General features: G+C 38.2%; 1 protein-coding gene across 2 annotated transcripts in view; it reads right to left on the reverse strand.

Moving 5' to 3' along the window:
• FAM71F2 (family with sequence similarity 71 member F2) overlaps positions 1–13,785 on the reverse strand; it is a 48,501-nt gene that overhangs the window by 21,398 nt on the left and 13,318 nt on the right. For both annotated transcript variants that reach the window (XM_037836225.1, XM_037836226.1), the window contains one exon: positions 12,602–12,720. In XM_037836225.1, the coding sequence (XP_037692153.1) occupies positions 12,602–12,720 (119 nt within the window). The remainder of the gene's footprint in view (positions 1–12,601; positions 12,721–13,785) is intronic.

Consider the following 13,785-nt stretch of genomic DNA (forward strand, 5'->3'; position numbering starts at 1 on the left):
AAAGACCCATGCATATATGAATACTCGATATATAACAAAGCAGTAGGGAAAGGACAATCTTCTGAATAAATGGTGATGGGTCAATTAGAAATCCACATGGAAAAAAAATGAACCTTGAACATTAACCCATACTGTATATAAATACCAGTTACAGATGGATTGTGGATCTAAATGGCAAAAATAACAACACAAGGAGAAAATTTTCGTGACCTGGGAGTAGGAAAGATTCCTAACAATTAAGGAAAGATTAACAAATCAGACTACGTTAAAATTAGGAACTTCTGGTCATCAAAAGATACTGATTTAGAGTGAAAAGACAAGCTACAAAGTAGGAAAACATATTTGCAGAACGTGTATCTGACAAAGCACTCATATACAGAACATATAAAGAACTCCTAAAAATCAATAAGAAAAAGCCAAACAACCCAACAGGGAAAAAATGGGCTAAAGACTTGAACAAATCCTTTATAGATGAGGATATCAACCTGGCTAATATGCTTATGAAAAGGTATTCAACATTATTATCCATTAGGGAAATGCAAATTAAAACCACAATGAGATACTACTACATACTCAGGAAGTTAGCCAAATGAAAAAGACTAACAATACTAAGTTCTAGTGGGAATGTAAATTTAAACAACTTTGGAAAAAAGAATATCCAAAACTGGGAGAAAAAAACAAATAACCATCAACAATAGAACAGATAAGTTTGTCTACTATACTCACTGTATTTAGTTTTTAAATATGTGGAATTTTTATTTGATTCTAATTTTTTTTCTGTGGATGTTGATTTATAACTTGATTGCATTAGATAAGAAAATGTGGTCTGTATTATACCAGTTGTCTGAAATTAGTTGACACTTGCTTGGTGGCCTAAAACATAGTTAATTTGTTTTCATGAGTATTTATATATGCAAAATAAAAAAATTACATATGTATGTGTGTGTGACTGAATATGAGTGTGTGTGTAAGTGTGTTGTATTCTCTGTTGGGTGTAGGATCTATTTCCATCTACAAGATTGAGCTTGTCAATTATGTTGTTCAAATTTCGCCTATTCTTATTTTTCTGCTTTATCTACCAATAACAAAGAAAAAACTGTGTTGAAAATTCTCACTCATGATTATGGATTTGTCCCCTTTTCTTGTAATTCTACTTTCGCTGTATGGATTTTAAGTCTTATATATTATTAGTCTTAAAATAGAATTGTTATATTTACCTGGTGTCTTGTTCATTTTAGTAATGGCAGATAGATATGTACAAAATGGAATATTACACAGCAATGAAAAATAACTACTATTGATACAACATGGATGAATCTCATAAATATAATAATGAATGAAAGAAGCCAAACACAAATATGTACTTAATGTATGTTTCTATTGACACGAAGTTCAAAACCAGGCAAAACTAATCTATGGTGATAGAAGTCAGAATAGTGATCACATCAAAGGAAATGGGTAATAACTATGAAGAGGCACAAAAGAGGCTTCTAAGATGCTGTCAACTTTTGGCATCTTCATCTAAGTAATGGTTACATAGGTGTGTTCATGTTTTAAAAATTTATTGAGCTGCAATGAATTGTGTTATATATTTTCTGCATGTATATTTTAAGTAAAAGTTTACTTAATCAAATAACATAAAATTTTAAGAGCACAGATGACAGGAATCAAGAGTCTAGGCATGTGGGACTCGGGCAAGATGGCGGCATAGAGAGGAGTGGAAGCTAAGTAGTCCCCCTGGAACAACTACAAAAAACCAGAAACAACTAGTAAATAATCCAGAATAACTGCAGGGGGACAAACGAGACCATCCACTCATCATACACTAACCTCAATTGGGAGGAATGCCCGAGATCACAGCATAAAATCTGTAAGTAAAACCTGCGGATCCAAGTTGTGAGACCCCCTCTCCCATAGCCCGAGCTGCAAAGCCTTGTGGTGCCAGAGAGAAGCTCTCTCCCAGCAAGCGAATATAGCTCAGCTGAGCTCCAACTGGGGTTTTAAGTAGCGAGTGTGAACTGCTCACTACAGGTACGCATCCCCAAAAAACAGACAGAGGCTTTGGGTGACGACTGATCTGGGAGAGCCGGAGGGTTGCCTTGCACCGGGTCTGAAGGGGACTATCTGTTTCTTTTTCGGCTCAGTGGAGAAAGCCCCAGTCATTTTCAGTTTCCAGGGCTGTGACTCTGGGAAGGGTGGAGACAGCACAAGCAGAGAGCGAGACCACTGAAATGCTAATGACCTCCACCTGAGGGGTCTGTCTTCTCTAAGAGGAAAGGGGTGGGGCCCTTTCCATTCAGAACCAGACCCCAGAGCCTGGGGGAACACGGCCATACCTCCTCATACCAGTCAAGAATTATAGGCTAACAAGCGTCACCTGCTGGGCAGAAAAGCACAGGGACCTGAGGCATCAAAGGGTGGAGCAATTTTCTAAGACACACCCTCAGGAAAACCAGATATTGAATATTTCTTCCCTCTGGGACCTGAGCCTGTTCTGGTCTGGGAAAACCTGATTTGGATAACCAAGGAAACCATGCCTAGACAACAGAAAATTACAACCTACACTAAGAAAAACAAAGTTATGGCCCAGTCAAAGGAACAAACGTACACTTCAACTGAGATACAGGAATTTAAACAACTAATGCTAAATAAATTAAAAAAGTTTAGAGAAGATATTGCAAACGAGATAGAGGCTGTAAAGGAAGCACTGAGCATGTATACGGCAGAAATCAAAAGTTCAAAAAAACAACTAGTAGAATCTATGGAAATGAAAGGCACAACACAAGAGACGAAAGACACAATGGAAACATACAACAGCAGATCTCAAGAGGCAGAAGAAAACACTCAGGAACTGGAGAACAAAACACCTGAAAGCCTACACGCAAAGGAGCAGATGGAGAAAAGAATGAAAAAATATGAGCAACGTCTCCAGGAACTCAAGGATGAAACAAAGTACAATAATGTACGTATCATTGGTGTCCCGGAAGGAGAAGAAAAGGGAAAGGGGGCAGAAGCAATAATAGAGGAAATAATTAATGAAAATTTCCCATCTCTTATGAAAGACATAAAATTACAGATCCAAGAAGCGCAGTGTACTCCAAACAGAAGAGATATGAATAGGCCTATGCCAAGACACTTAATAATCAGATTATTAAATGTCAAAGACAAAGAGAGAATCCTGAAAGCAGCAAGAGAAAAGCAATCCATTATATACAAAGGAAGCTTAATAAGACTATGTGCGGAGCTCTCAGCAGAAACCATGGAGGCAAGAAGGAAGTGGTGTGATATATTTAAGATACTGAAAGAGAAAAACCACCAACCAAGAATCCTGTATCCAGCAAAGCTGTCCTTCAAATATGAGGGAGATCTCAAAATATTTTCTGACAAACAGACAATGAGAGACTTTGTGAACAAGATACCTGTCCTACAGGAAATACTAAAGGGAGCACTACAGGGTGATAGAAGACAGGAGTGCGTGGTTTGGAACACAATTTTGGGAGATGGTAGCACAACAATGTAAGTACACTGAACAAAGGTAACTATGAATACGGTTGAGAGAGGAAGGTGGGGAGCATGTGAGACACCAGAAGAAAGGAGGAAAGATACAGACTGGGACTGTGTAACTTGGTGAAATCTAGAGTATTCAACAATTGTGATAAAATGTACAAATATGTTCTTTTACGATGGAGAACAAGCAAATGTCAACCTTGCAAGGTGTTAAAAATGGGGAGGCATTGGGGGAGGGATGCAATCATCATAAACTAGAGACTGTAACTAATAGAATCATTGTATTATGCTTCCTTTAATGTAACAAAGGTGATATACCAAAGTGAATGCAGATAAGAGGGGGGGATAGGGGAGGCGTGCTAGACACTTGACATTGGTGGTATTGTCTGATTCTTTATTCTACTCTGATTTAAGGTTATTTTTCCTTTTGCTGCTTCCTAGCTGTCATTTTTTTTCCTCTTTCTTTTGCCTCTCTACCTTCTTTGACTCTCCCTCCTGCCTCGTGGAAGAAATGTAGATGCTCTTATATAGATAGTAGTGAAGGTGGTGAACACATAAATGTATGACCATGCAGAAAACCATCGATTATTTACTTGGGATGGAATGTATGGTGAGTGAACAAAAACATATTTAAAAAAAAATGGGTTGATGACAAAACCTCGAGGGCAATATACTGACTGAAATAAGCCAGACACATTAGGACAATTCAGGGTCTCACTGATAGGAACTAATTATAATATGTAAACTCATAGACATGAAATATAAGGTACCAAGATATAGGACGAGGCTTAAGAATGGGGAGTGGTTGCTCAGTATGAGCAGAATGTTCAATTAGGATGAACTTAAATGTTTGGAAATGAACAGGGGTGTTGGTAGTAAGATGTGAGAATAACTAACAGCGCCGAATGGTGTGTGAATGAGGTGGAAAGGGGAAGCTCAGAGTCATATATATCACCAGAAGGAAAGTTGGAGGTCAAAAGATGGGAATGTATAAAACTGAATCCTATGGTGGGCAATGTCCATGATCAACTGTACAAATACTAGAAATCACTTCCATGAACCAGAACAAATGTATGACAATAGAATCACAAGTTAATAATAGAGGGGCATATAGGGAAAAACTATATAACTATTACAAACTATATACTACAGTTAGTAGTATTTCAACATTTTTTCATAAACAGTAACAAATATACTATACCAATACTACAAGTCAACAATTGAGGGGGGTTGGTTAGGGATAGGGGAGGATTAGAGTTTCCTTTTCTTTTTTTCTTTTTTCATCTTTCACTTTATTTCTTGTCTAGAGTAATGAAAAGTTTCTAAAAATTGAACAAAAATTAAGTGTGATGGATGCACAGCTGTATGAGGGTACCCAGGGGCAAGTGATTGTACACTTTGGATCTTTGGATAATTGTATGGTATCTGAACAATCTCAATAAAAATGAAAAAAATTAAAAAAAAAAATTTAAGAGCAACTACTAAAAGGAGATAAATAGAATACCGACTTCCAAATATATGTATGAGGGAGAAAGAAGGCAGAAAAGGAAGTTTAAAAAACATAGAAAAGTTACAGTTTCTAGAAAGTATAATAAGATGGTAGAAATAAATTGGAATAGATCAATTATTATATTGAATATAAATGAACTAAGCCCATCAGTTAAAGAATAGAGATAGTCAGATTAGAAAAAAATTAGCTATATGCTGTTTACTAAAGACACACCTAAAATATAGGGGAACAAAAATGTTGACAGGTTCAAAGCATGGAAAATAAGATACTAGGCAAATGCCATATTTTATCAAGTCTAAGATGTACATCTTTTCATATTCTTATCATCACTGAAACTGAATGCGTCTAACACTTGATGGCTTCTAACAATTGCTGTCAGCCAAACTACAGTTGAGATGTAGCTGTCATTGCCAGCGCATACACAGACTTGCTTATATTTTTCTCTTTATGTGTAAACAAGGCTTATTTTTAAAAAACCCATGTCTAAACATGAGCTCTTTTTATTATTTCAAAATAAAACTTTCAAGTGATGAGAAAGCATTGCATCATAGTTGAATAGGAGTGTTTTCTCTTTCTTAGTGGCACATAAAATTACATCTTAACAATTGATGGCATTTCAGACTCCATGAAATATAGGTCTTGCCAAAATAAAGCTAAAAAGATCTCTTTAGATATGAATGAAGCTGATCTGGTTAGGAATAAAGTAAATCAGAATATAGGGTAAAGGATGATATTGTCTGTATTTTAAAACTTCAACTTCTGTGTGAGACCAAAGGAAGAGATGTTTATTTTGTCCAAAATTTAAATTCTCTATAGCACACTGTTCTGGTTTGCTAATGCCGCCATTATGCAAAATACCTGAAATGGATTGGCTTTTAAAAAGGAGGTTGATTTGCTTACAAAGTTACAGTCTGAAGGCCATAAAGTGTCCAAGGTAAGGCATCAACAATAGGGTAACTTCACTGAAGGATGGCCATTGGCATCTGGAAAACCTCTATTAGCTTGGAAGGAACGTGGCTGGCATCTGCTCTGGAGCTCTGGTTTCAAAATGGCTTTCTCCCACAATGTTCCTCTCTAGGCATCTGCTTGCTCCTGGGTTGTGTTCTCCAAAATGTCTCTATAAGCTGCAGCTCCTCCAAAATGTCACTCTCAGTTGCTCTTGGGGCATTGGTCCTCTCTTAGCTTCTCTGGAGCAAAAGTCTGCCTTCAAAAGGTGTCTCCAAAATGTCTCTGTCAGCTGCAGCTCCCGCTCTCAGCTCCTGAGCATTCTTCAAAGTGTCCCTCTTGGCTGTAGCAAGCTTGCTCCTTCTGTCCGAGCTTATATAGTGCCCTGCTAAACTAATCATGGCCCATGCTGAATGGGTGGGGCCACACCTCCATGGAAATTATCTAATCAGAGTTATCACCTACAGTTGTGTGGGTCACATTTCCATGGAAACACTCAATCAAAGAATTGCAATCTAATCAACACTAATACATCTGCCCACACAAGACTGCATCAAAGATACTGGTGTTTTGGGGGACATAATACATCCAAACTGGCACACACACTATCTAACTTACCCTGTGTTCTGTTTGCTAAAGCTGCTGTTATGCAAAATACCAGAAATGGATTGGCTTTTATAAAGGAGATTTATTAAGTTATAATTACAGTTCTAAGGCCATAAAAAGTGTCCAAACTAAGGCATCAACAAGAGCATACTCCTTCACTGAAGGAAGGCCAGTGGCATCCAGAACACCTCTGTCAGCTAGGAAGCCATGTGGCTGATGTCTGCAGGTCCTTTGCTCCTGGGTTGCATTTCAAAATGGCTTTCTCCAAAATGTCTTTGGGCTTCTGTCTCTTAACTTCTCTGGGTCATTTTCTCTCAGTGTCTGGGGGTCCTCTCTTAGCTTCTCTAGGGTAAACTCTGGGCTTCATCTCTTAGCGTAGCATCTCCAAACATCTTTCCTTCTGCATCTCCAAGCATCTCCAAGTGTCAGGGCTTGTGTCAGCTCTCAGCTTCTCCCGGGGCAAACCCTGGAGTACATATCTTAGCTTCTCTCCAAAATATCTCTCTCAACTTCTCTGAGCTCCTTATTTCCATGAGCTCTTTTAAAAGACTCCAGTGATCTAATTAAGACCCACCCAGAATGGGTGGGGTGACACCTCCATGAAAATGATCTAATCAGAGGTCTCACCCACAGTTGGGTGAGTCACATCTCCATGGAAACACTCAATCAAAAGGTTCCACCCAATAAGACTGGATTAAAAGTTCATGGCTCTTCTGGGGTCCATTACAGTTTCAAACCAGCACACCCTCTCTGGTCAGTTTATTTAAACAACCTAATTACATGGAAACAAGAATAGCGAATGAGATCTTGTTAGTTTGTACAGGTTAATGTAATACCTTGATACATTCCAGAGTAATTTGGGCAGAAAATAAAAATGTATTTGCAATGTCCCTTGAGGGACTGGAGAAAAAATGTGAACTATTAAACTTCCCTCACTGGGAATACCTGTATTCTCTCAAGCATTAGGGACTCCCAATTCAGTAAGCCAAGCCCTTATGGAATTTATTTCTGTAATGGTGGAGCTAAGCCTAAGCCTAAGAGTCACCCCCAGAGAACCTCTTTTGTTGCTCAAATGTGGCCTCTCTCTCTCCAAGATAAACTCTGAAAATAAACTTACTACCCTCCCCCCTACATGGGAAATGACTTCCAGGGGTGTAAGTCTCACTGGCAATGTGGGACATGACTCCTGGATGAGCCTGACCCTGAGATCATGGGAGACAGTGCCTTGTTGACCAAAAGGGGGAAAAGAAATGAAACAACAGAAGGTTTAGTGGCTAAGAGATTTCAAATAGAGTCAAGAAGTCATTTTGGAGGTTACTCTTATGAAAGCTTCAGTTAGATATTGCAAACTGCCACAATATGCCAAGCTCTAAACAACAGTATTCCTGAAAACCCTAAAGAATACCCTGGGCTCCATCTAAGACTCTTATAAAAGTTTTACTTATTAAGTTTTTTTTTTTTTTTCCAGAAACTTAAATCCTCCAGATTGTTCCTATGCCAGATAAGCTCTGAAACCTAGAGGTACCAGTCTCTCCAAGAACATCAACCAGTTTAATTCTTCTACCCCATAATGTCAACACCCTTTTTCAGCATGAAGAAATTAAGAATGATTATTGCCTAGAAATCCCTGAAGATTGACAGAATGATCAAATGAGAGGGAGGAGTTGTAATTGAGAAGTTAGGATTTAACAAATGATATGACTACTGAATTATTATATAGATATTTTTTGGTTTGTAGTTGTATTATTATAGCCAAAAGGAAATGCCTGAAGTTGTTGAACTGTTACCCAGTAGCCTTGATCTTTGATAATGATTGTGTTACTATATAGCTTTTATCTTATGACTGTGTGATTGAAAAAACCTTGTGACTGATAGCCCCTTTATCCAGTGTATGGTCAGATGAGTAAAACAAAAAAGACCTCTATTAATTACATTATTACCAGACAAAAACATTTTAGAGCAAAAAATTAGGAAAAAGAAGGTCAATGATGAAAGGAACAAGTTATCAGGAAAATATTACAATTTTAATGTTAAGACTAATAAAACAGAGTCTTAAAATAAATAAAGCAAAAATAGAACTACAAAGAAAAACTGACAAAGCCATAATTATGAGAGAGGTTTTCACATACCTTTCTTAGTTGTTGGTGGATAAAATAAACAAAAACACAGAAATACAAAATTTGAAACACAATTGACACAACTTATAGACCTATTAGAATTATGTTTCAATTATTAGAGAATAAACTTTTTTTTCAAACACTCATCAAACTGGAATTAACAATATAAATAGGCTACCAAGTTAACTGTCAGCTATTTTCAAAGAACTGGCATAATACCAATCACAAGTTATAAATAAACAACAGCAAAAAACTACAAACAAACAAAAAGCCCCATAGAGTTAGAAAATTAAATACAGTGGTTGTGTTGTTTAGCTCATGTTTTTGCTTGCCCCAAGTCCCTTCTCCGTTCTTTTGGTAATAGCATCCTAATTTTCCCTTGGGGAGACACTCTTCCTCAGGACCATTCCCTGGAGCTGAATGAGGATAATCTCTCCCTTAGGACCTTGAAGTCAGCACATGACCCAAGCCTGGCCAACGGAAGGATGCCATCACCTGGTTCCCACCAATTAGTTCAGGAGCAGCTATACAGATCAAGCTAAGCCAATAAACTTCCTCTCTTGGATTTTTGTTGGCACTTTTGAGGAAAGGCACCCTTACTACTGTGGTTGCTACACTGGCAGAAAACAAGCCTAGAACTCCCAATTACCACCATTGCTACCATGTAGGAAAACCCTACCTGAGAATGAAGCCAACCTGAAGAACAGCAGAGGGAAGGGAGAGAGACAGAGTTTGGATGACCTCTAAAACTCCTAGATCCTAGTTAGATCTGCAGTCAGCTTTGCTCTTCAACCTCAATTTTGGTTTAATTGATATAAAGGCTATAAAATTGAACTTTCTACAAGACACCAAGAGGGAATAAATGCTGTCTACTATAATGAGACGATGGATCAAAATACAAATTCTCAAAGTAGAGGACCAGAAACCAATTTTTGACACACTGAGCCCCCTGCCCCAGAGCAAGGCCATAAAAGCATTGGGAAAGGCCCAGGTCCCAATCAAGATGGTGGAGTGAGACACTTCAGGGCTCCAAACCCCCACAGAAGCTTTGAATGATCAGCAAAAACTGGCAGAAATATCTTTCTCAAAGCTCAAAAAAAAAAAAAAAAAAAGTTAAAGGACTGCAGTAATAGGGGGAGTGTCACCCTAGCTGACCCCACTCCTATCCCTCACTGGCTTGGCACAGAACCAGCTTGTGCTTCCAGTGTGGATCACTGGTCTTGATTCTGGAGAAAGCAGGGTAATCCTTGCGCATATGCTGGGAGCACGTATACCTGGCCCAATTGGTGTGTGGTAGCCCGAGGGACTTGACATCCAATAACTTGACCTGCATATAGAAGGCAGCTCACAGAGGTCTCCTACAGAATGCTGTGGGAGAGCAGACAAGTTGTACTGTCTGGGGCAAGAGATTATTGGCTGTAGGACCTACAGTGCAGTGCCCCAGACCATAAGGAAACTGTTTCCAAGGGAAGAGGGGATAGTCATATCTGTGTAAACGAGGAACTCCTGTGGCTACACACACATGCCCAAGACAAAACTCATGCACAGAAAGGATCAAGGAAGCCCTATGCTTTGGCCTGGAGCTATCCTCTAAACTCACTGTATGGATAAGCCCTCAAGGAGAGCACTGGGGACAGACCAATCTGCAAAGACCAGAAAATGTATTCTCTTCCTCCCACCCCCCTTTTTTTGTCAGCTCCTGGCATTTAAGGAGAGATCTGTCATAATCCTAGCTTAAGGAAAAGATGCCTCCAAGTCTAAATTCCAATGATAACATAGTAAAATACAAAAATATCCAGGTTGCAACAAAAGATTATGAAACATACAAAGAAACAAGAAGCTTCAGCCCAGGCTAAGGAGATGATTAAAGCATTAGAAACCATCCATGATGCACCCAGGACATACCAGACAAAGACTTTTTAAAATGGTCCTAAATAAGCTCAAAGAGCTATAAAAACAAAAACAAAAAACAAAAACCCCATGAACAAAGAACTGAAGGCTGAAGGAAATCAGGAAAATAACAGGTGAATACAAAGAGGGTATCAACAATGATAGAAATTATGAAAAAGAACCAAACAGAGCTGAAGACCACAATAAAATAAAAATTCCCTAGAGGGTTCAACAGCTGAGTGGAACTGGCAGAAGAAAGAATCAATGAACGTGAAGATAAGACAATTGAATCATCCCATCTGAGGAGCAGAAAGAAGAAAGGATGAAGAAAAGTGAATAAAGCCTGAGGAACCTGGGATACCATCAAGTGTACCAATATATGCATTGTGGGAATTCCAAAAGGAGAAGAGAGAAAGGGGCAGAGAGAATATTCCAAGAAATAATGGCTTAAAACTTTCCAAATATAACAAAAGACATGAATATAAACATCCAAGACACTCAATGAACTTCAACCACGATAAACCCAAATAGACCCACAACATGGCATATTATAATAAGAATGTTGAATGCCAAAGATAAAAGAATTCTGAAAGCTACAAGAGAGAAGCTGCATGAAGAAATAACGATTTCGGGTGAGGGGAGAAACATGGGTACATGTGAAGGCCAGTATTGTATTTTTGGTTTGTAACTTCACTTTTTACATCCTATAGGATCTAAAAGACAAGTGCATAAAATGTAAAGATAAATAATCAGCATTTTTGGACTCATAATGTATAAACATGTAATTTGTGACAAGAGCTACATAAAGGTGGGGGGGGGGGAGTTGGAGAGGTATAGGAACACAGTTTGTGTATATTATTGAATTTAAGTTGGTATCAAAGTAAACGAGATTGTTACAGATTTAGGATGTTAAATGTAAGCCCCACAATAGCTACAAAGGAAATATCAGAGACTATGCAAGCTTGTAGAGATATAAATTAAAGTACAGGTTTTCAAGGTGGGAGGCAAGGGCAATGGGGAATTAATGCATAATGATTGTAGGGTTTCTGTTTGGGGAGATGAGAAAGTTTTAGTAAAGGAAGGTGGTAAGGGAAGCACAATATTGTGAATGTGATTAATTCCATTGAATGATATTCTTGGGAGTGGTTGGGATGGGAAAGTTTATGTTGTATATATGTTCCCACAATTATTTTTTTAAAAAAAGAGCAACTAAGGAGATAATGACAATTAAATGCAATCCATGATTCTGGATAGGATCTAGCAAAGGAGGAGAAAAGACTCAAAGGGACATTATTGGGCCATGAGAAAAACTGGACTTAAGGTTACATAAGTGAATATCCTTATTCTCATGAAATGTACATGGAAGTATGTATGTGTTCAAGAAACATGAAATATACATGTTCAGAAAATGGATTTATTGGATAGATGATAGAAAGATAGATAGATAGACAGATAGATAGATAGATAGATAGATAAATGGATGATAGAACAAATGTGGCAAAATGTTAAAAACGGGTGGATCTGGGAGACTGGTTTCTTTCACTTGTTATAGAAAGAATCTAATACAGTGGCTTTGTAAACTAGTAAAACCTTGGAGCCAGTGGCAGTCTCCCCTTTGGATTGCTGTCTATTCTGTCCATTTTACAGGAGAAGTAGGTAAAGAGAATTACGGATTGTCTTTTTCAAGGGACTCCTATGAGTTGGAATTGGAGATAGTCAATATCTAATTCCACAAGCCTCGCTTATTAACATAGTTATACTCCTCTGAATTAATTTACTCATCCCTTGTTCCTTTTGTTGAGCCTCCACCATATGAAAACACTGGGCTTTGTCAAGGGAGATACTCAGATCAATCAATCATAGACCCTGTTTTCAAGGACTGGCTTACAGTAAAGTTGAGGGAGAAAGTAATGTCCATGTTTGTCTAGAATAAAAAGAAGGAACTGAGATAGGTTGAGACAGTCTCTGACCCCAGAAATCTATGCTGCAGGAGAGGATGCTGGAGCTGACTGCATAGAGTACCCACCTGGCTGCTGTGAGCTTGCACGTTTCTGAGAATTTCAACAAAGGGTCATTGGTCTGCTCTGCTGCCAGCAGCATGAGGTCTTCACTGGGCTGGGAGGATGACTGGAGGCTGCTTGGAGGCTGTATGGAGAAATGGAGACAATCAGATCACCAGGTCTGCTCACGGGTGGTTCTTGGCCCCCTAGTGGCAGAACCTTGAAGGAACCTGTAGGATCACACCTGGGTCTTGTGGCCTGGCCCTGGAAACCTGTTCCTTAAGCATTAAGCCCCAGAACCATCAGACTGAGAATGGGGTCCCTGGCAGAATCATATCCTCCACTTGATGGGCAGCTGTGGCTACTCTGTCCAGTGCACGAGATTTAAAACATTAAAAAACAGAGCAGTTGAGTTGTAAAACAGTGGTTAATCAATGTATCTGGTTTTAAAAATTGGTGATAATGTACCTGAAGCATACAACTTAAAAGAAAGGAGGGAGGTATTTAGATCTTGAAACCCAGTCTATAAAGCTCTTTCTCTATGCTTCTGCACTAAGCAGGTGTGCAGGTATAGCACAGGCTTTCTGTGCATCAAGAATCACCTTAAATAAACTGAAGGGGAATAACAAATTCTTGGGGAAATATTTGCCAAAAAATTGTGATAAAGGGTTAACGTTCTGATGTAAAACAAGCTTTATTTTACAAACCAACTTTGAAAATTCAAGGATGCAGATAGAAAAATGATCAAAGAACACAGTCAATGAAAAAAGAAAATATATAAATACATATATGACAATGTTCAAATTCATTGGAAATCAAAGAAATGCCACTTCTTGCCTATCATATTAGAAACTTTATTAAAACATATACTGCTCAATTGTGACAGGATATAGTGACACAGATACTCGTATTATTTGTGAGTGTATAACTTGGTGTGATCTTTATGGAAAGCAATCTGGCAATATATATCAAAAGCCTTCAATATGCCCTTTGAACTACAAATTCTACTTCTAAAAAGCCATCCTGAGAAAACAATTGGAAATGTGGGCAAAACATATAAATGCTTGTTTTAGTGTTATTTGCAATAATGAAAAATCAGATACAATCCCAAATGTCTCATATGAGCAGGAAGGTTAAGTAAACTTTAATTCATTGACACAATTTAATAGTAGGAAATTATCAAAATGGCATTTACAAATAGCTTTTAAAA

Source organism: Choloepus didactylus, chromosome 5, assembly GCF_015220235.1.
Source record: "Choloepus didactylus isolate mChoDid1 chromosome 5, mChoDid1.pri, whole genome shotgun sequence".
In the NCBI taxonomy this organism is placed as follows: Eukaryota; Metazoa; Chordata; class Mammalia; order Pilosa; family Megalonychidae; genus Choloepus; species Choloepus didactylus.